The sequence below is a fragment of the Passer domesticus genome, chromosome 5 (genome assembly GCF_036417665.1).
Source record: "Passer domesticus isolate bPasDom1 chromosome 5, bPasDom1.hap1, whole genome shotgun sequence".
Classification (NCBI taxonomy): Eukaryota; Metazoa; Chordata; class Aves; order Passeriformes; family Passeridae; genus Passer; species Passer domesticus.
In genome coordinates, this window is record NC_087478.1 from 78,309,946 (window position 1) to 78,332,777 (window position 22,832).

At 48.5% G+C, this 22,832-nt stretch overlaps 1 protein-coding gene across 2 annotated transcripts in view; it reads left to right on the plus strand.

Annotated features, from left to right (window-relative positions):
- Nucleotides 1-22,832, plus strand: part of LOC135301080 (chromatin remodeling regulator CECR2) — a 92,845-nt gene that overhangs the window by 66,785 nt on the left and 3,228 nt on the right. Inside the window, exons 3-16 of one of the 2 annotated variants that reach the window (XM_064421296.1) lie at nucleotides 2,603-2,786; nucleotides 3,479-3,618; nucleotides 4,079-4,183; nucleotides 4,786-4,835; nucleotides 7,151-7,320; nucleotides 8,052-8,129; nucleotides 12,720-12,876; nucleotides 16,583-16,712; nucleotides 16,998-17,035; nucleotides 17,117-17,208; nucleotides 17,482-17,608; nucleotides 18,990-19,423; nucleotides 20,535-20,663; nucleotides 20,748-21,555. In XM_064421296.1, the coding sequence (XP_064277366.1) occupies nucleotides 2,603-2,786; nucleotides 3,479-3,618; nucleotides 4,079-4,183; nucleotides 4,786-4,835; nucleotides 7,151-7,320; nucleotides 8,052-8,129; nucleotides 12,720-12,876; nucleotides 16,583-16,712; nucleotides 16,998-17,035; nucleotides 17,117-17,208; nucleotides 17,482-17,608; nucleotides 18,990-19,423; nucleotides 20,535-20,663; nucleotides 20,748-21,555 (2,642 nt within the window). The remainder of the gene's footprint in view (nucleotides 1-2,602; nucleotides 2,787-3,478; nucleotides 3,619-4,078; nucleotides 4,184-4,785; nucleotides 4,836-7,150; nucleotides 7,321-8,051; nucleotides 8,130-12,719; nucleotides 12,877-16,582; nucleotides 16,713-16,997; nucleotides 17,036-17,116; nucleotides 17,209-17,481; nucleotides 17,609-18,989; nucleotides 19,424-20,534; nucleotides 20,664-20,747; nucleotides 21,556-22,832) is intronic. The other variant, XM_064421297.1, reaches the window with a different exon arrangement.

Below are 22,832 nucleotides of genomic sequence, written 5' to 3' on the forward strand. Positions count from 1 at the left end.
AAATAGCCAGAACCTCTCTATTAGATTTGATTAAATAATCTTCTGCCTTGAGCTCTGGCAGAGTTGAAAAACTGAACTTGTGGGGCTGGAACTCAAATGCTGTCTGAGAGCTTACAGTCATTTGCCTTCTAGTTCTGGACTAAGTATCCAAATACAAGTGATACTTTACTGCTTTCAGGAAAAGATATTCTGGTTATTGTTTCTGTTCTGAGTAGAAAATCAAAGCTTTCTTTCTTTCTTTCTTTCTTTCTTTCTTTCTTTCTTTCTTTCTTTCTTTCTTTCTTTCTTTCTTTCTTTCTCTCTTTCTCTCTTTCTCTCTTTCTCTCTTTCTTTCTTTCTCTCTTCCTCTCTTTCTTTCCCTCTTTCTTTCTTTCCCTCTTTCTCTCTCTCTCTCTTTCTTTCTGTCTTTCTTTTCTTTGTTTTAATCTAATGGCTTCTGTAAATATCTGACATTTAAGATACATTATCAAATGCCACTCTTAAAAAGTCTGTAAAGGGAACCTATTATTGCCCTCTTTCTCAAATCAAAGTCCTTGCTGGGGGTTAGGTCTTGGGATATTTGGAAAACACAATGCAGGAATGCACAGCTACTTCAGGTAGGTGTACTGTGTACTGAATACCTCACTTTAAAAAAGGATGTTTGTTGTAGTTTTCACCCTAAAATTACTACTTGAGGCAGTTCTGAGGCATTTCATAAAACGTCAGTCCTCCCTTTCTGTCTGAACTTTGTCAGCATGGGGGCCTGTTCCAAGTTATATTTGTGTGATTGCTGATATTAGTGAAACAATGATACTTGGGAACACTGGTTCTTTGCTTGTGTCATGCAGATGGAGCAAGCTCCAGGTTGCAGAGGGCACTAGGTGCAGGTACACTCAAGCATCTGTTGTTAAATACAACCAGAGGGCTGGTAACTGGTGCAGTGAGAGCAGATATCTCTGGGAGGTCAGCTTGTGTTTGACGTCAGAAAGAAGCAGGCTGGTGGGGAGAGATCTGCAGGGTGATCTGCACTTCTCTCTACCCAAGGAGGAAGGGAAATGCTGCCAGGTGGACATGGCTTGAGGCATCTGTTCCTTCATTCTCACAGTCACTGTCCAGTCATGGTCCTTGCAAAGAAGTCTGGTCTTTACCAAATGTGTGAAGACCCCTGTCTAATAGCTAACTTCTTGTTGACTTTTAATGATCTTTCTTCAGCTGGATCACACTCCTCCACCTCTTTGTTAAAATATAATAGCTTTTGTAGAAGTTAGCAATTTCTCAGGGAAATGCAATTCTGTAGTGCTGGCGCCGTTCCATTAATCATATAGAGTAATCTGCTTGTGCCAAAAACCTATCAAGTGGAGCTGCCTTTTTGAGAGCTGGTGGGAATGTGTACCCAGTGGTGTTCTTGCTGGCATATGGACTTCCCGTGTGTGCAAGAATGGCTGGGGCATGGGGGGGTCCCCTTTTCTGTGCTCAGGGTACACAACTTGAGCAGGCTGAGCGAGCCTGGCAACCCTCAGGACTCAAAGTCATATGGGCAGATCTTCAGAGAGTTTTATATTTAGGGACATGGCCCCTTTCCCTGAAATTCCTTCCCCTGAAATTTTGAACATTCATAGTAATGAATGCTCAAAGTGTCATTGAAATATAGACAGGAGTTCTTTTAGCCTTAAGCTGCATCAGTGGTCTTAAATGTGTCATATAGGGACATTCACTCTCAGTGCAAGATGAGGGTGAGAAATACCTGCTTCCTTGGGTTTTATGATGAACTGCTGGCAGTGAAAGTAGGACTTAATGTGACCCAGCTAGAAAATTAGAAAGATCATTTTAATAGTAATGTTTTTGAAGAGCTCGAGTGTTCATCTTGATGATCTGGAAGAGTACAGACAGGGGAGTCCTCTGTACTGACTCCTTTTTTGGGAGGTGCACTCCTGTTGGGGATGAGCCTTGTGTGGCAGCATCCAAGCCACGTGTGTAAGGTGGGCTGTACAGATGTCCTGCCAGAGCCACCAGTGGAGGAAGTGGCAGCACCTGTGGGGATGGAGAGAGAGGAGGCCAGGGCCCATATCAGGAATATGGGAAGCATACAGCAGCAAAGTGGGGAGGAAGCAATCAGCTATGCAAAGTCTCAAGCCACTGAACCAGGGCATGAAAACTTCTTTAGAATTAGAGAGAAGCAGGGCTTGGCAATGACAGATGTGAAGGGCAAAGGGAAATCTGAAGAAAATTGTCTCCATATCAAATGGGAAGAGTTGGAAGGGGAGCAGACTCAAATTTTGTTGCACCCCATTTTAGTTAAGGGTGACTGTTGATGCTAGCACAAGGCACTGCCCTTGGGATAGAAAGGAGATGAGTTGCTACCATGTTTGGCTCATTCTGCTTAGAAAGAAATAACAGTTTGTGTATGAAAAGCTGTCTGTGACATGACATCCTGTGATGTTGCAATGAGATTGCTGTGTTTTGGAAATGTGAATGACAGAGCTGCACCCAGCTATACCCAACAGTTTTCCTTCAGGTGGTTTCTGTCTCTGCATTGTGTTGGTTGCCATTGCTTGCTGCACCAGGCGTTTCTGGACACGGCAAACTACAGTAAGTGTCTGAGATTTCTTTCTTCCTTGGTTAGATCCCAGACGTTTCACAGCTACCTGGAGGACATCATCAACTACCGCTGGGAGCTGGAGGAAGGGAAGCCCAACCCTCTGAGGGAGTGCACTTTCCAGGAGCTGCCCCTGCGCACGCGGGTGGAGATCCTGCACCGCCTCTGTGACTACCGCCTCGACGCGGACGATGTCTTCGACCTCCTCAAGGTGCTTTGGGCAGCAGGGATGAGGGAGACTCTGTGGCCACAGAACCTGGGCCAGATCAGAATCTTCCTGGGATGAGAAGGGGTCACAGTGGGTCAGCAGTTCCCTTTGGCCTCCTCTGCCTTGCTCAGAACTTGGGGCCTTGTCCCGTGTGGGTGTATTCATAACATGGGAGTCGCTGAGGAAGTTGGCGTCATTGGCTACTCTTTCTGCAAAGAGTGAATTTGGAGATGCTTTAATGGTAATGGCAGGGCTGTGAGAGCAGAGACTGCTGCCTTGCTGAGGGATGCTGTGAGATGAAAGGATGGGGATGAAGTATACTGGGGGAGCTGGGGGAGGGTAGAGCAGGGGAGGGGGGAGGGAGCTTCTCAGGGCTGTGCGTGACTGTCGCCAGCACTAATTAGACCTTCCCTGTCAGGAGCACCAGAGATGAAATGTTAAAACGAGAGAGGCCATTCAAATTAGAGATGCCAATCTAAATCCCTCCCTGGACAGAGAGAGAACGTCATCTTCCCCCTGGAGTAACATTTTCCCAGCTCGGCCGGGAAGAGCAGCTGTACTGCTGCTGTGGCATGGTGGGAGGGAGGGAATGAGGGAGGGAGGCGTTTACGGAGGGGGTGTCATCATGTTTTGTGTGACAATGTGGCCGCTTTTCAACTTGTCACCGTCTGGCGGGGGGCTCCCGGTGGGCGCAGGGCTTGGACGCCGACAGCCTCCGCGTGGAGCCGCTGGGCGAGGACAGCAGCGGTGCCCTGTACTGGTACTTCTACGGCACCAGGATGTACAAGGAGGACCCGGTGCAGGGCAAAACCAACGGGGAGCTGGCTGCAGACAGGTAACAGCCCCACGAACACCCCCTCCCGTGCCTGGGTGCAGGGGCAAGGGGGGCACAGCCCAGCCAGGCCGGCTGGAGGGGCTCCGCCTGACTGCTGTTGTGCCGGGGGGAGCGGGGCCTGGAGAGGGGCAGCGCGGGCGGGACCAGAGTTGCCAAGCAGACTGGGAGCTGCCCCGCCATGCATTGTGTCCTGCAGCCTTTGTGGCACCGGCCGTGGGAGCGATGCTGCCTGCCCCACCGCATTCCTGCCTGTCTGCCCCGCACCGTTCCGGCTCCCAGATCAGGCTCCCAGCCAGTGGGAATGCCTCCTCTCCCCTCCCCGTCCTGTTGCTGCTCTGATTTAATCCCTCCTTTGGTTGGGATCCTAGCAGCTGTTCCCATTTCCGTGCCCTTCTCCCATCCTGCCAGCCTCGGTTGCCTTGCTCGGCAGATATTTCATGGTGGTTTTGCCATTTTTCAGGGGATGTGGGGGGCAGACAAACACCCCAAATGTTCCTGGGAAAACGGGCAAGAGACGAGGGCGACCTCCAAAGCGGAAAAAACTACTGGAGGAAAATTTGCTGAGGTATGGAAGGGCTCTTCCTGCAACAGACGTAAAATACATTCATTCCCAGAGGGAAGTATAATGTATTTCTGGGGTTCCCCCAATAACTATGTATATACCATGCAACCATAATTTCAATGCAATTCAGAAGTGAAGCAAGCTCAGACTTGGTGGATGCTTTGATTACTCTCCAAAGCGAATTCTGACTGAGCTGGAAGTTTGGTGAAACAGTGGGCATCACTCTTCCTACCACCTCTCTTCAAATGCAGTGCCACCAAGAGGTGCCAGGGAATTTGCTCCTGATAAAGAATACTTTCATTGTGTGGCTTGAAGCCAGAAATCCTGGCCAGTCGAGTCCATATAGATTTTGGGATGCTTCCCTTGAGAACTGAGATATTGTACTTGCCAAACTTCATCCTGCACCCTTCATTTACAAAACTTTTATGAAGCTATGATAAATATGTATTTAAAATATGTATCAAAGGTGTGTTCTGCAGTGTTCTTTTCATGGTTTTGCTCTGCAATGAATAATTGTGGTGTTCCCTATTCTTCTCCTCAGAAACAGCTACATTTTGTGAAGTAATGTACTTTTTGTATCACTCCTTCTCTTTCTTTTTTGGTAGGGAGAAGGCAGAAGAAAGCTTGCTTATCCACGAGACTCAGATAAGAAATGGTAAAGAGATTTTGCAGTATTGGGGTTGATACCACATGCCAATAAGACTCTTAAATTAGCAAAACCCAGGGAGATGCCTGAAAGACAACCCAGCCTTTCTCAGGAGAGTCGTTCTGCTGGTGGTTGGGGCCAAGTTTGGAAAGGAGGGGTTTGTGTTACAGACTGCCTGGCATTTGGGAGCCTGGGCACCTGCAGGCTTCCTATTTTGTCATGGCTGAGTTTGGGATGAAGAAACCTAACCCGCTGGGATACACTGGAATTCAAGGGCTCACCTAAAAAAGCAGGCTGTGAATGGTCCTCAGCCTCCCAGGGGTAAGGTAAAAACACACCCCTCTTGTTAGCAGGTGTGTTTTTTCAGATGGGGAAGAGTGTGGAGTCATTGATGCTAAGATAGGGAAGGAAGAACCCTTTTGATCCTCTCACTTTCCCTTCCTTGTGGCCATTGGGTGGCTAGAGTGGTAAATGATGTCTTTGGGGGTACCCAGCTAAGGGTTAACGAGGCAAAAAGCGAGTTAGCAGCATGATGTGAAAGTGAGTTCAAGGGAGCTGGGACTCATTTGTCATACATGTGTATCCACTGGCTTCCACAAAACCCAGGGACTCAGCCTGCCTGTTGCCTCACAATAAAAGGCAAGGGTGGCATTGTCTTTCCCGTGCCTCCTTCCATTTGCTCTTTGTCTTCAGATTTCCTGGCGGCCACTCCGGCTTCTCCGGAGCCAGGCGGCAGAGCCGGAGCGATGCGCGTGAGGCGCTGGGGGTTTTATCAGATCATTGTCTCCCAGCAAATTGTGTCACTTCAGCTGCAGAGTAATCTTCTGCTGGCACAAAGCAGTGCCTCAGTCCTGTTTGCTATTGAAATGAGTTGTCCGTGGGCAGCTGGCAAGGGAATGAGAAACAAGGATGCAGGCTTTGGGGGCAGCATGCAGGTAAGCTCCCTGCTGCACGTGGGCAAGGGATGGATGGCTTTGTGTAGCCAGAGCAGCAGAGCCAGCACATGGCTGGACCTTTGCTGTCTCAGTTACCAGTCCCCAGTGCATTCACAGAGCTGAAAGTCTGTGCCACTGCCACTGCAGCCCAGGCACCTGACAGAGGGCAGGTGCTGGAGGGATCCTGCAGCTTTCCAGCTTTCCTAGGACAACCTGACATCTTGCATGTCGGAGCCACTCGCAGCTCAGATCCACAAAGGGCCCAGAGTCAGGTTCAGGTTTCTTACTTTTTGTTTTTCACTGTTAGTTTGCTTGAGAATGTGTTCAGAAGGTGCATGACATCTGCCAGTGGTGCTGATGACCATTGCTTTCTTTCTGGGAGCCAGTGGTTAGCCCTAGAAAAGTCTGGAGTGAGCTGAGAACCCCTCAGCCAGAAGGTGTTTGAATCCTTCAGCCTGAATGTGTCTGATCCAAAACTTTCCCCACTACAAAAAAAAAAAAAGGCAACAACCTTTTTCTGCTGAGAGAGCATCCTGGGGCAAAAGCATACAAGTTGCAACCCATGAGGTTTCCCCACTCTGTGTAAACATTTGTGGAGCAGGAACCACATTCCCTATCTCCAGGTGGGTGTTCCAACCACAATGCAAGAGAGCCCTTCCTTCACAATTAATATTCAAATGTTTCACACAAGGTGGAACAGCTCTCAAAGTGTCTTGGTGGTTCGGACATGCTTCAGAGCAGTGGGTGATCTGCTTCAATCCCACTCTGGATCGAGCAGGGATGGGATGTGAACTTTTGGAACTTCCCCCTCATCTGGCAGCCTGATGAACCCTGTCCTTCGCTTCCTCTTCTGCTCTTTCAAGTGCCTGCAAACAAAATATTTCATTTACAGGGAGCAGGAGGATTTTTTTTTCACTGTAGAAAAGGTTTGCAGTACTTTAAAATAAAAAAAAAAAGCTTATTTCAAATTACATTATTTTTTGATGACTTTATTCTGCTGCCAGACTAAATCAGACATTTGCAGTTCCCTATGTCCTGCTCTGGCTGACAGCCACCATTACAAAAAACAAATTAAATTCTTTTCTCCAGTTTGCAGTGACTGGAATGTGGGCTTGCTACAGGGATGTCACACTACCTGTGTGTTGCCATGTGGCACCATTATTTCTTCACCTGAGTACTTCCTCTCTATCTTGGCATCACTCTCAGAGGCAGCAGTGCTTCTGGTGTATGAAGAGAGCTTTGGGTCTGTAGCAAATGGAATGTTTTCCATAACAGTGGCCATTGCCAGTGTCTTTTGCTCTTCCTGAGCCCTGGGGAGAGAAGAGAAGGGATTGAGAGGAGCTGTTAGTCATAACTGTGTGGAGATAACATCCTTTCATGTTTTTGAAGGGTCCCAAGGGCCTGGCCGTGGGACATGGTGGTTGCTGTGCCAGACGGAAGAGGAGTGGAGGCAGGTCACAGAGAGCTTCAGAGAGAGGACTTCCCTTAGAGAGAGGCAGCTCTACAAACTCTTGAGTGAAGACTTCCTGCCGGAGATCTGCAACATGATTGCACAGAAGGTGAGGAGACATGACATCCTGTTTACCTCTCTTTGACCACTTCCAAGAGCATGGATGCTTGCTGAGTGAAGGAGAGCTAAATCCAAGCAGCCTGTCAGCCCGTTCTGCTCCCTGCACCTACAGCCTGCAAGTGTCATGGATGTTGGGGCTGTAGAGCTTGTGGATGGGGGGAAGACTCTCCCCCATGCAGTGGCAGTGCTGGAATTGTGCTCGAGGATCTGGTGCAATCACAGCAGTGTAGGTAGGGTGGCTGAAGGGGTTACTGTCTTCAGCCATGTTCTGTTGCCCTTTCCTGCTAGCAGGGGATCTCTGTGCTTTTGAACTGCTGCGATTTACAGCCTGGCTTTTCTATGCAAACTGCCTGTCATTCCACTTTTACTGCCCTTTCTCTGCTGGCTCTGCTGAAGGGGCACTGGCTGCTTAGCTATCCTAGCTAAGTCTGCTTTGAGTCAAAGCCCCAAAACTCTGAACGGTGTTGTCCGTCAGCTGAATGTTTCCAGGTGGGACAGATCTGGAAAGGAATCCTTTGGCTAGATGCTTTGTAAAACAGGCTCTGCAGTCAGCGTGATGTTCTTGGATTGAGTTCAGTTTCCTTGTTTGCTACCCTTGTAAAGCTAATAGGGATTTCATGGTCACTTCTAGCCCTCAGAGTTTCTCCTGCCAGTGTCACCGATGTGCCCTAATTTCCTCCACTCTCTTTTTCCTTCCCTCAATTCTCAACCCTGTTTCAGGAGAAGCGTCTGCAGCGGACAGAGTTTTCTCCCAGGTGGATGTCTGACCATCAGCCCATCAAACCAATCAAGCAGGAGGTGAGGGGGGGTGCGAGGGGGAGGCCGACAGAGGGAGGCGAGAGCAGATGCCTCCTGGGGGAAGAAATAAACCGCAGCATCGCCATTCAGTGGGAAGGAGTCGCTTGAAAGTGCCTGTGCTGAAAGAGAGATGGGTGGTAATGCCCGTCAAAGGCAGGCTGACACCCGGGGTTTCTATGGCGAGCAGGGAGGTGCTGCCCTCTGCATCGCAGAGGTAACCGGCCTTGCTGCAGCTGCATATGGAAATCTGCGCTCAGTCTGGGGAATTCCACTTCAATGAAAGTGCTGGCACATTCGAGGCAGTTCAAAGAAAAGTTGAAGAAGGATGAGAGGGCTAGGAGAACCGGCTTACAAAGGGAAATGACAGAAATTCAGCCAAGGGGAAAACGTGAGGCTGCAAACACATGAGGGTGTAGATAGCGCCGAGGGAGAGAATGACTGATGTAGTATTGGAGCTGAGCTAGGAGGGGGTCAGCTGGAAATGGAAGTCACAATTTAGGCTACTTAAAGAAATGCTTATCAAACTGCAGCCTTGTGGGCTCAAACGGCGCTTTCTGTGCCTCCTCACCCTCATCTCCTCTCTACCCCATCAGTGCAACAGCACTGCTGCTGCTTGAGGGTCTGTGCAGTGAACCAGACCCAGGAAAATGACTGGAGTTAAATATAACCTTTTTCTTTGGTCGGGGTTATTTTTAACATAGATCAGTTTTCCGATCCAGTTCACCACACAGCCCCTAACAGTCACGCTGGCACAGGCGGGGACACGGGGCCGTGGAGATGGGGGGGTCTTTGAACTGGCAACTGCTACCCAAAGCAATCGCTCAGACAACACCAGATGAGCTTCAGAGGAAAAAATTGTCTCAATTCTACCAGGCTGGGGCATAATCTCTCGCCGTAGATGTAATGGAAACGTAGTTACCTGGTGTTTTGTCAAACCCTGGGAAATTAGGCTGCAGGGAATATTCCATGTGAGCTAGAGTCAGGGGTTCCCCCAAAACAAAGGAGAAAGTACAGGTCCCTGTGCAATAAATGTAATTACTTAGAAACAGATGAATAAAAGGAAGGAAGAACCTCTCATCATGCTGCAGATAAAAGCCTGCCAAGAGGAAAATAAGACCCCAGCGATGGTCAGTTTGGGGCCAGAATTGCTCTCTGCAAAGCCCACCATGCAGGAAGCACAGGGACACGTGTTTGTTCACAGGCAACAGAAATCCCAGAGGAGGAGGGGAGTGGGAAACACATGGAGCCTGAATGATGCTAATCAGTACCGCAGGTGCTCCAGGTCTGCAGCAGCAGAGGGCTGTTAATTGCTGCCTGTGGGCCAGTGAAACGCTTCCAGCGAGCAGGGGGCCCTCCTGGCACCCGCTGTGCCGGGACACAGGGAGCCAGCCAGTGGCAATGGTGATGCATGTGTTGCCTCCCAGCAGGATGGGGCAGCCAGCCCTGCCATGGGGCAGCCAGGGAAGGTGCCAGCATGTCTGATGGCTTGTTCCCCAAGCCAGGGTGGGCAGCTGGCGAGCCTGGGGGTTAAAACCTCAGCCCGTGCAGGTGACCTCTTTCTCCTGGCTGCTGCTTGAGTTGGAGATGTAACTGCTCCATGGGCTCCTGATCCTGAGGGGGATTTCTCAACAGGTGGTTCAGATTAGCTCCTCATTAAGAGCCGCCTGAGCAGCACCCTCATTAGGAGAGCGCTGCGGAAACCTGAGCGGGGAAGGTTTGGCGGATGAGGGGCCAGGGCACCCTCGCCTTCTGGCCTTCTGCCCCTGAAGTCTGATACCCAATGTCTGGAGAGCAGAGCTAAAGGCAGAAGTTGGGCTCTTTCAGAGTCCCAGGGCCAGGGACAGTGGTGATGTTGTGTCCTGGAGTGCTCTCTGCCGGAGGGAAGGAGGCGGTGATGCCTTGGTCGCTGTGGTGTTTATCCTCCGAGCATGGAGGAAGCTGGAGAAGCCTTTTGCCACCTCTGTGGTCAGGAAGGAAGTTTAACTTGTGCTTGGTTCTTGCTTTTGTTGTTCCAATAAGCGTCTGCTTCTACCAATCTAGTAGGAGTTTACTGGTTCGTGTTTGTGTATTTTTTTTAAGCCCTGAGTTGAGCACACTTGTCCGCAATGGACCTAGGTGGGACACCAGGCAGTCCTTGGGGCTCACTACTCCGTGTTTGTGGTTTCTGCTTTTCCCTTTTCTGCTAGGATGACACCCTCTCCTTTGTTTAAAAGTGCTTTGTTGATGCCACATTTGTGGTGGGTTGATCTGTGGATCCTGTGTCATGCCTTTAAAGCTGAGTGTGCCCTGCAGGCTTGGAGAGGTCCTGGTGTGAGCACTGCACCTGGGATGTTGTGTTCCTGTTTCCATAGGGTATGAATGGTGGAAGTTGTTTTAATCCAGGGAAAGGGAAGGTCTCACCTGTGTACCAGCAATTAAAGAAATCCTAACATGCCAGGCTGGCTTACCTCTACTGGTTTGAGAATGTAAAGGCTGATGGTCACATCCTCATTAAAATATCTTAGCATACCAAGTTTGGTGGCGGGTTCCTGCTCACCTCTTTCTCTTTACCTGACTCTTTTGGTTCCTATTCCTATTGCAATTTAAAAATTTATCAAGAAAGTCAGAGAAAAACTGTTTGACAGTGGACAGGATCAGGTCTGACAGGAAGTTGTTTGCAGCTCACGAGTAGCAAATCAGATGGCAGAGCTTTTGAGAAAGGGATATAAAAAGAATCAAAAGTGGAAATGTGGAACCCAATTCTCTAGGTTCTTGACCTGTTGTCCTTGTCATAGCACAATCCTGGACCTTCCTGGTGTGTGGATATTGATCAGGGAGGAAAGGTCTGAGAAACAACTGGAATAATCATGGAAAGGAGCTGAAAGGATTGCTTTATAAGAAAACATTTAATCTAACTGTAGAAATATGGGAGTAGTGTGTGTCTGAGGAAGTCAATAAGGTAAAGGCTGGAATGTGACTGCAGAAAAGGAGAATTTATGTTCAGCCAGAAGAGTGTAACTAGGAATAATTGGATGGAATGAGGAGTTGAGAAACAAGCTTCAAACTGGTTGTGAGGAGAAGCTGGCTAATCTCAAGGCACCTGAACTCACAGAATGATTTCCCTAGGAAAGAGATAGACAAGTAAAGTGATAACATTTTGACAAAGATATAAAATGGAAAATAAGAGAATGGTTCCCTCATGGTGAGATGAACTGGGTTTCACCTTAAAGGATTGGCACAGAATAGGTGGGGTTTATTGCCCATATCCTAAATGCAGGATATGGTCCTAATTTTGTCAAGAGTCCCATGACCCTCTCTTGGACACTTCTCTGTGACTATTGGTGGTTGAAGCATAATTCTCTTAATGTATTGTTTCTGCTGGAGATAATGCATGGTGCTCATCTACAGAAAACTGGAGTGGGAGTTTGTAGGGCAGCACAGGGTTGTGTAGGGGAAGGGGAGGCAGAGGGGAATGAATGTACAGTGAAACCCAACAACATTTTTAGGCGTTCATCAAAACACCCCCAGGTTCCATTCCTGGGCAATGAAACAAGGACAAAATAGTAATCGTGGTGCCAGAATATATATTTTTTTTCCCCTGGGGATTAATAATGGGTCTGGAGAAGTTGATGGTCTGAGCAGCAGCCAACGGACCCCAGCTGATTGCTAATCCTCAGGAAATGCCTTCTGCCTAAGTGGTGGTTGCTGGTTATTCCCTGAAAATGAAGTTGGGGCAAACTGTATGTACATTGTTCTTTTCTGGTTGATATTCCCTGCTGATAAGGCAGACATATCTCAGTCACAGGGGTAGGTATGGTTGGTGGATGACTGATACATTTGTCTTAGAACTAAATTAAGGTAATAAAGATAATTCCACACTTCCATATACATACCTTATACTTTACTGGAGAAATAGGAGCAGGCAGTCCTGGTCTGGGCAGCCTGCAGTCTTAAGTAGGATCAAACAGCCTTGCAGCCTGCTGGCAGTGGGGAGGTGAGAAAGTGGGGCAATAAAGAGCCAGGTGTCCTTGACTGAGAAAACTGGTTTTGGGACCCAGCAGGAAAATTGTCCAAACAAACAAATGAGAGCTAGTTCAGGGGAGATTAGCACACAGAAATTTTGAACAGGAAAAGAAAACATTCCTAATGATACCTTGATGCAAGGCTGTACCAGACGCTTTTCCTATTGAAGTATTCTGTGTTTTGCAGCAGAGACAGGTTTGGCAAAGTAGTCCTTCTCACACTTACAGGCAGAGCTCTGCTAGCTGGAAGAGGTAGAGGTGTTGTGTAAGGGTGTCAACAGCCTGGATCCTTTGCCCAGAAGGGAAGAGAAATGCACACGGTGCATCCCTGACAGAATGGCAGCTTGTCTAACCCATCGCTTCTCCTTCCATTGTCCTTGTGTCAGTAGGATTTCATTGCTTGGCAAATAACTTCCCTTTCCATGTCGCTTTTCATCTAGGAAATCATACAAATCATTTTTTCCCCCTTTTTTTTCCTCCCAGTCATTCATTGTAGGTGTGCTTTAATACCTCCTCACAGTAATCCTGCCTCTACTCAGCTTTCAATGAGCCACTGTGTTACAGTTTTTGGTGCCTCATTCTGTTACAGGTAAACCCGAATGTGCTGAGCTCAATGGAGAAGCAGAGGCGCAGAGAGGAAGAGGAGGAGCGCCAGATCCTTATAGCAGTGCAGAAGAGGGAGCAGGAACAGCTGCTAAAGGAGGAGAGGAAGAGGGAGATGGAGGAGAAGGTCAAAGCAGTGGAAGGTAACGTGCAGCCAGTGTGGAGCAGGAGTGGAAGCTTTCAAAGTCAAGACTGAGATCTTGAATTAAAGTCTGCCATTTGCATTCCTTCCCTGCCTGACTTGCTCATGAGAATCTTTTCTTGCACTTACCTCTGATAAGTGTCTGACTTATCAGAGGTTGGTCTGACTGTAGTTTCTTTTCCTTTGTCTGTCCTCTCAGTGTTGGTGGCTGTTCTCTAGGGCACCTTTAGACTGTGCTGTCTTCTTCAAATTGCTAATTTTCTTCCTTGCCCCAGCTGTCAAATTTTTTTCTCCTGCTATTCATGTTGCTTCTCAGTTCTGTCTCCCCACTTGCCTCCTGATGATTTCCCTGTGTGCAGGATTAGCTTGCTTTGCTCTCACCGGAATAGCATTTGGTTCTTTTGGCCCAGTGCATGATGAAAGAATTCCTTTTGGGAAGAAAGGGAATGGGATAACATGGGGGTAGCAAGAGTAGTATTTTTATATTGCTGCTGGCCTTACTAAGTGGAGAACTAAAGATGAAGGAACCAGGTTGCATACAGCACCAGAGGTGGCAATTTCAGGTGTTGGTCTAACACGTTGGTGGCTATGAATTAAATGTTGATTTAAGCTGTTCTGGAGCAAACAGCCATGTGTTGAATACATCAGATCAAGGCACAGACAGCAGGCAGTCAGCCAGGATGTGTAGGTGTGGGTGTCAGAGCAAGCTCATTTCTGACCACCTTCATTTCTGACCACCTTCCCTCTGTTAGCCTCCCTTGTGGGGGATTCCTTCAGCTGCTGCTTTAGCCACAGTGACTGGCTGGGCTGTTGTAGTTCTACAGAAAGGCTGAACATCCTCAGAAAACTGAGGCAACATGGGGCAGTATCAGTATCATGAGTCCCAAAGTGGATAAAGAATCAGAAAAGGAAAAAAAAATTATTAAGTTCATGCTACCCTTGTAAACTTTCCAAAATGAAACAGTTTGCTACCAGATGTTTGGTAGAAGGCCAGATATTATCTAAGAATAGCTTCTTTTACCTGCTTACCTTTCTAACCATTAGAAAAACCAATTACTTCCTTGGCCTTTGTGTATTCCTGGTTGCTAGTCCTAGCTAATCAGGCACTTTAAATTGAGACTCATCCAGCTTCCATATCTGCCACAGATAGCTGCTTCCCTTGGCAAATTGCATATTCTCTGTGGTTTAATGCTTCATCTTTATAGACAAAAGTAGTCTTGAAGTTCCACAAGAGCTGCAGAGATAAATGTTCCTGTAAAATGCTTTTGTTTTGGTATAAGCCACTTCCTTTTCTGGGTAAATGCAATCATTACATCATTGGATTCAAAGGAATCAGAGCCATGCAAAGAAACTGGTGTGGGTTGAGCAGTAGCCTCTTTCAAGCCAAGTTAGCATACATTCTTGCTTTTATTGGCACAGGTGTCTTTCACTTAGTTTAAACTCTTTCCTAGACATTGAAGTCATTTAGGCTTAGTCAGGAGAAGTCTTCTTTTAAGCTGGTGCAAAAGCTGTTTGCAAAGGTTATGTTGACTTGTTCAGTTAAATCACTACAGTATTTTTTATCCCTAGAACCAGCAGCTCTCCAGGTAAAACTGGCTTCTCAATGATCTTTTCTTTGTGCCAAGCACACTCACCACTAGCATTAGCTGTCATGACAGTTCTTATAATGGAGGGGAAATTATTTGAAAATTATGTCATTTATTTTACTTGGTTCAGACTTGTTAAAACTGTACATCCGACAACAGAAATTTTAGGGTAACAAAGATTTTCTTCTAATTTTCAGTCTGTTTGGAATATAATATTAATTTTATATGGCCTTCTGTAGAGGGGAGGTGGGAAATACCTTCTCTGTGATGAATTTCACCTTCTTCTCAGTTTTGGATGGTATTCCTGTTTTAACATCACATTTCTGTTTCCAGCCCAAGATTACACTTCCCCCAACTCCAACACACCCCCCGGGCAGCAACTTTCCTGCTGGGCCCATCTGTACTCTGCTGAATTTATAAGTTAGGGAAGCTTTCTAGATTTCTGTCACAACAGCAGGTTAGAGTTTCCCAGTTCTCTTTCCAGGTGCTGCTTCAACATAATCTCTCACATATATGACTTTGTAGCTGGTTGAGGTACTTTTTAGGGCATTATTTAGATTCTGGAAGCTGCTGGGTGGGACTCAACCCAGACCAACAGTATGGGAATGAGCTCTGCCAGTGACCTTGAGCACACTGTGTTAATCACTAGCTGTGGTAGAGGCTCCTGGTATTAATCCTAGCTGAGATCTGGTACCAGGGTAGCACTCCTTGATTCCTGTCAGTTTACCAGGTCAGATCCTTGGCAGACATTGGTGCACTTCTAAAATCTACACCATCTTTACCTCTTGTCTGCTGTTGTCACGAGATTTTCCATTTCCTGCCCAATTAATCACTTCATGTTCTCCTCAGCTCTCTCACCTAGGCATCCATTGCAATGCCATCTAAGGATTGCAAATTTTATGAAAGAAGCATGAATTCTGAACAGTGACTCAGATATTCTCTGTTACCTGAAACTGGGTGTTGGGACTTCTGATCATGCTATTCTCTTAGATTCTGTAGGACACCTTAGATGCAAGTCCTATAATCCCAGCTTCAGCTACCCTGAGTCTTGTAACAAGAAATTCAGGCTTTCTTTTACCAGTCTTTGACATATCTGCCAATGAATCTCCCTACAAACACTCACCTTGTAGCTATTCTTACTTTTCTTGTGCTCTCAACCTCCATCCCAAATTTATTTTCGACTGACAGTGTAGGACTTTAATAAACATTTTTCCGCCAGAGCTGGTATCTCTTTGGCATTTGCCAAAGGCAGAGCCTCTGCTAGAGGGTGTTAGCCAAGTCTCCCTCATATTTCTTTCACTCTGGGTGTTCCTTGATGTGGCCTGTTCCTGTGACATCTCTCCCTGAGCATTACTTTCACAGAATTCTGCTCCTGCAGAAGGTTGGTCCAACCGCAGGTGTTTCGCAAGTCAAATGAATTCAGATTTCCTATAAGAAAAAGGAAATGAGGTTCATAAGAGCCCATAAACTTTCTATTATGAAGCAATCTGTTGGCCAGCTGTCTGGTTGCAAACCACAGGTTATATTACCAGCATTGCTTCTTCCTGTGTCTCACTTCTTTAAATGAAAGCTGTTCCAGTGGCCCTCGTGTGTGGCAACTTGCTCACTCTGGCTGCTGGCCATGAAGATCTACCTGAGCAATCTTCCCAAAGCCAGGCATGGAGGATAAAAATGACCCCAGTTACTCACTGCCACTCAGCTGGTAGAACTTCCCTCCCTCAGCACTGCTCTTCATCCTGTTCAGTGTAAAGGCAGCTGCCTCAAGTTCACCTGCCTGAGGTGAAGCCCCTAAAAGAAGATAACAACGAGCCAGCTCTTTCCATAGTGCCTAGGGCTGGTGTTGAGCTTCCCTCTTTGTACCACACCACTTCTGGAAGTTGCCTGAGGCAGCATCTGTGTCACAGTGGTGCTCCAAAATTGGTGATTGTTACCAAGGGAGGATGATGAGGCGTGTTGATGGTGCACTGTATTCTCACCTCACCTGCTCCTGTGCTGGTGCTGTTTTACTGAAACAACAAGACCATCTCACCGGAGCTCTTGAGAGCTGCAGGAGCACCTTCTGTTTCCCTGCAAAATGTGGGCAAAGAGTGCTGAATGGTTTTTCATCTCTTTCCACTGCAGAACGGGCCAGGAGGAGGAAACTTCGTGAAGAGCGGGCCTGGCTGCTGGCACAGGGGAAGGAGCTCCCCCCTGAGCTTTCCCACTTGGATCCCAGTTCCCCTGGCAGGGAAGAGCGAAGGACCAAGGACATGTGAGTACACAACAGGGCATTGCAGCACACAAGTGTATGGAAGCAGAGCAAGTATGGCAAGGAGAGGCGTGTGATCGTTCACAGGAATGCAGAAGAAGTGAGGATGGAGAACAGTGAGAGGAGTAAGCTGAGAAACATCTGGGTTTGGTCCATATGAGAGGAGTGTTTGTGAGGAGGTTCATTGGCCAGCATTGTGGCACTGCATGGGTGGAGGAGAAGGTGAAGTACAGAGCATGTCTTATCTATCCTCAGTCTGCATATTCACTGTGGTGCTTCCCATTACAGCTTTGAACTGGACGATGAGTTCACAGCCATGTACAAAGGTTAGTCCCACCCCAGCTTTCTCAAAGTGAAATACTTCTCTGTGTGTGTGAGTGAATTCACCTTTCTCTTGCTACTGCCAGTTCTAGATGTGGTGAAGGCTCACAAGGACTCCTGGCCCTTCTTGGAGCCCGTTGACGAATCGTATGCTCCCAACTATTACCAGATCATAAAGGTATGGAAAGTGGCCCAGCCATCTTGAGTGATGCACTTTGTTGACTGGGATGCAGTTTTTGGGAAGTGTTTTGAAGTTTGATGGGCTGTGTTACTCTCACTGTCAATCTCCATGATTCTGGCAGTCCCTTCTAACTTTACAAATCGAGAAAACCAAAGATGGATGGCTGCCTCTCTGGAGAGCATCCTCTGCTGCCCGTGCCCTCTCTGAGCTCTAACTTTGTAAGCCCCACTGTGCTTTCTGTAACTGAAGGGAAGTTTGTATGTATTCCAGGCCCCCATGGATATCTCTAGCATGGAGAAGAAGTTGAATGGAGGTCAGTACTGCACCAAGGATGAATTTGTGGGTGATATGAAGACCATGTTCAGGAACTGTCTTAAGTACAACGGTGAAGGCAGTGGTAAGAGCAGTAAGATGCTAGATTTGTCTATTTGCAGTGCTCAGCCAAAGCAAGCAGTGCCCTCTTCCTCCTCACCAGTACTTGATTTGTGATTCTTCCCTTTCAGAATGTTTTTGGGAGACCAGATGAAAGGGTAATAGTTACTGAGACCTGCACTGGGTTTTAGTGAGTCCTTTAGCACAGTTTGATTATGCTGAGTTGAGGCATGGCATAGTAAGGACTGCCACGTTGGTAGATGGTGAAGGCAGAACACAGAAAGAGAGGAGAGTCTGTTTCTTTCTGAGCTCATTCCTTCATGTGTTGATGTGTGCCTGTGTGCCCCTTTTCCTCATAGTGACTAAAACAGACTTTGAAAAGCATTGGAATCTGGTTAACTGACAGTGTTTGTTGAGTACCACGGGAAAGTGAGGAGTGAACCATGCCTGTCCTTTGGATGGAAAATGTAGGTTTTAGCTTCCTTGGCTATTGAAGGAACAAGTGTGTGCAAATGGGAAATCCTGGGCCTAATTGCCGTGCCAATTAAAATTCTATGTGTTGCTTAGATAAGAAATCAGTTCCCATATGGTGGGTCATCACTGCAGACTGTCTCACCAGCAGCACCTGGTGAGAAAGGGAGAGCAATATTAAGAACAAATCAGCTTGTTGCTGTTGGCTGGAGGTAAAAGCATACCTGCACCGCCACTGGGAGAGCTCTGTTCCTCAAGGAACTTCAGGGTTAGTTTAGTGGAAACAACTGGAAAGTCACTTGCTTGTTACCAGCACCTCTCACATGTCTTTTCCTTCCTATCCACTCAACAAAAAGTAAAAGCTCATCTCAGCAGAGCTGTCCAGTAGAAATGATGCAGTGGGGACACTGGTGTTGGCAATAGCTTTTGTGTCAGGGTCAACAAGTGCTTTGGAAACTGCACAGATGAATAAATGTGTTTGCTGATTTTCCTCTATCTTGTGGCCCACAGCAGACTTCTGCACGAGTCCAAGAAAAGCCTCTGAAAGTAATCAAATAGCATTGCTGGAAATTCACATTTCTTCTCTCAGCACTCCTGCTGGCTAACTGTGCAGGTCACACATCTCTGTGAGCAGAGGTGGTGCTCCCCTAATGTAATTCTTGGCACCAGGCTGGAACACTGAGTTAATGCTGACTCTGCAGGCCCTGCTGCCAGTGGTACTTTGTCATGCCTGTGTGCCTGTCCTCTGCTGGGGTTACTGAACAGAAATGATGCTGTGTTGCTTATGGAGTTTAGGAACCAAAGCCAACTAGTTAGAAACAAAAGTCTTCCTTGGAGAAACTTGGCAGAGGGGAGATGATTTATCTGATGTTGCATAATTGCCTAATTGCTTCTCTCTACGAGGCTCTGACGTTTTTGGGGGGTTTTGACTGCAGAGTATACAAAGATGGCTTACAACTTGGAGAGGTGTTTCCACCGTGCAATGATGAAGCACTTCCCTGGGGAAGATGGAGACACAGATGAGGAGTTTTGGATCAGAGAGGACGGGAGACGAGAGAAGAGGAGCCGGCGGACGGGCCGCTCCAGCACAGGCAGCGTCTGGACTCGGTCACGGGACCCAGACGGGCATGGCAAGAGACAGCAACGCCTGGAAAACGGAGGCAAACCTCCACCATATCGAGCTGCTTCCAGGGCTCCCGCTTCTTCCTCCTCTTCCTCTTCCTCCTCCTTCTCCTCGTCCTCTGTGGATGACCCAAGTGGCAACGCAATGCAGAGTGCTCGAGAAGTGGGCCCTTCCAACGGGCGAGGCTTCCCCCGCTCCCTGCAGTATGGAGGCATGCCCAGCCCTGTGCCACATCCTGGGCAGATGGTAAGGAGCAGTTCTTGCTGTCCTTTGCCCATCAGGACGAGGGAGGGAGGTAACGGGGAGTGAAACTTCCTACCATGAAATCCTTGGTGCATGTCAGGAACCGTTTCCAAGAGATAAAGGGTCAGAGCTATGGTTCCTCCAAGTGGAACCTTTCAGCCCTTAGATTTTAACTGGTGAAATTTAAGTCTTTGCTGTATTAGATGGGGGCAATCTCCTAATGTTTCTCATGGCTGGTATGTCCCAGTGCAGACTCCCAGTTCTCTTCTCCCCTTGGAGGGTAACCCCAGTGTGCATGGAAAGCTGTAACATTTCTTCCCTAACCCCCCAGTTTATGAAGCTGAACAATCTGGTCTTCTTTTGTCTCAATTGTTTACAGATGCCTGGTAACTTCGTGCCATCTGTGTACTACTGCGTTTCGTGCTTGAGTATTTATAAAAGCAGTAAACTAAATCAAACAAAGGCCACCCTGGACTGCAGCAGTGACCTATCTTTAGCCCAACGTTTCTTCTCTGAATGCCACCTCTGTTCTGCCTCCTTTCTGGGCTGCTCCTCACCCACCCTTCACTGCCTTTTCCATTCTAACTAGTGATGGCTTGTGGTGTGATGTACCTGCTGCTTTCCTGAGATCTAGGCTATGCCTTGCCCTTTTAGCTAGAGATCAAACAAATTTTTTAGAGTGATTCTTGTGCTGCAGATAGTGGGAGGCAGTAGGAGAGCTGGAGGCATTGAGTATTTTGAAGGAAATCCAGCACATTCCCTGTTGTCTTCCTGCTTCCAAGCTCTTGTGGTCCATTCCTTTTCTTGAAGCAAACCACTGCCCTCTCCAGCCTTCTTTGTTCCCCCCCCCCCATTATTTGGGTGGCAAGTGAGAGTATTGCAGCCTTAAGTTCGGGGGTGAGTGGCTGAGGTGTGACAGAATGGCTTTGATAAGGCTGTGTCACCTCGTAGAAGAGAGTGTACAGCTTTTCCACAGTACCTCCAAAACAGTCCGGCAGCTTATTTGTGTGGTTACTCCAGCTTTGGCTTCCCCTCACCTGCAGTATTTCTGCTGCTTTTATACACTTCACAAATTGTTTTATTTCTCCCCCCTGCACCCCTCCCCATCCCTCAGAGACCAGCGGTGCCGGGAACCTTTGGCCCTTTGCATGGATCCGATCCCACAAAACTGTACGGCTCTCCGCGAGTGCCCGAGCCCCATCCCGGAGACCCGGTCCAGCAGCACCAGCACTTTGCCATGCAGGTAAGCCCCTCCTGCTGAGGGCTGCAGCACCCCAGGCCCCGCAGGTGCCGTGGCTCTCTCTGAGACCCCCCCCTCTCTCCGCAGCCGGCCGTGGGACTGAGCGAGCACCGCGGGCACCGGCTGGGCACTCCGGAGAAGCAGCCGTGCGCGGCGCCGGCCCACGTGGCCGGGCTGGGCCCCCGCCTGGGCTCCCTGCAGCTGGGGCGCGTGGGGGGCCCCCCGCCCGACGCCGTCTACCCGCCGGCCCAGTTCCAGCAGGGCTTCCTCCCGCCGCGGCACAACGGGCCCGCGGTGAAGGCGCCGGAGGGCTCGGAGGTGCCCCCGGGACACATGTACCGGCCCTACAAGTACCTGAACCGCGCGCATCCGGCCCTGTGGAACGGCAGCCACGGCCAGGCCGCCGTGGGGCCGGAGGAGAAGGCGCCCATGGGGCCGGGGCCCTCGCTCCAGCCCCGGGTCCTGGGTCATATGATGGACCCGCGGGCCATGAGGCCGCCGCTGCCTCCCAGCCAGTGGAGCGAGCAATCAAATTTCCTACCTCACGGGGTGCCTCCCTCAGGGTACATCCGGCCGCCTGGGAAGGGCGCGGGTCAGAGGATGCCGCAGCCGCCGGCCGCTCTCTTTGGGGGGCCGCCTCAGGTTCAGAGAGGGTGCCAGGGCGGGGACTCCATGCTGGACAGCCCGGAGATGATCGCCATGCAGCAGCTGTCGTCCCGCGTGTGCCCGCCGGGTGTGCCTTACCACCCTCGCCAGCCGCCCCCGCCGCACCTCCCCGGGCCCTTTCCCCAGCTGGCTCACGCCGCCTCGGCCGGCGGCCAGCCCCCAAAAGCCATGGGAAACGGGAGCTCCCAGGAGCCAGCCAGCCACGCCATGGACATGGACAGCAACCAAGGTAACGCCCTGAGTGCCCACCGGTAGCACTTGACCTGCCCTCCGTGCATCTGTCACCTCCACTGCTCAGAAAATAATGAAAACCTTGATTAAATGTTTGGGAATTTTTACTCACAGTTTTTTTTTAATCTAAGTTGGAATACATTTTCTACTGAGGGCATTGCTTATGTTTTTCTAGGACTGTTTTGTTTCACAGAGGTCCCCTCTGTCCCAGCTTTACCTGCAAGTTATCAGTGTGCCACAAGGTGCAAATGCAAAGCATAGTCTGTAACGCTTCTAGAGCTCACCTGGAGTTAATATAAAAATTGGATCTGCAGAGAGTTAGGCAAGGAGAGGAGATGTTATGTGAGTAAATGCCTTAAATACACTCCTTTGAGTGTGTGTAAGTATAGCTTCTCTGAAATGCACATCTGCCTTATGAGCTCTCAACATCTTAAAATCTTCACATGCTACGGCTGCCCAAAAGCCCCTGAGCAGCTGTATCAGTTCAGGTGGGATGGCAACATGTCATGCATGCCCTTACCAGTTTCTTTCTGGTTGAATTTCATTTGTTCTATCTGGTAAACTGCAGATAATAAAAAAGAACCTTAAAAATAAAACCTAATGTAGAGATCAAAAAAATTCTGAGATCAAAAATTTTTTTTTCATTAATTCTAGCTGGTAAACTAGAGATCAAAACCCTTGTATCTTTTATCAATCCCTTGTGTGCCTTGCACTGAGAGGAAACTCTTTCCTTGTGTGGCATTGCTTAAAAGTTATCATAATTTAGCTTGCTGGATACAGAACAGAGAGAGGGGAGAAAGTTGAGTGATTGCAGGACAGAGCAGTCTCATCTCCAAACCACAGTTGGTTAAAATATGGCTGTGATCAGCTCTGCAGTATCTCAGGGCATGGTGGTGCTCCTGCCCAAGCTGGATGCAAACACGGTTTGTGGAGGGTGGGCTTAAATTTGATGTTCAGCAGAAATTCTTTTCTGTGAGGGTGGTGAGGCACTGACACAGATTGCCCAGAGGAGCTGTGGATGCCCCATCCCTGGAAGACCAGGATGGAGGGGATTTTGAACAATCTGGTCTAGTGGAATTTGTCTCTCTCCACGGCAGGGGAGTTGGAACTATATGATCTTTAAGGTATTTCCAACCCAAACTGCTCTATAATTCTATTACTGGAGGGGATAAGGCAGCCTGAAATCAAGCTGCCAGTACACCAACACCTTATGATGCTGTCATGTGGACCCCAACTCTGCCTCTCCTTTAGGCAGCACACCTCTGTGTCAGACCA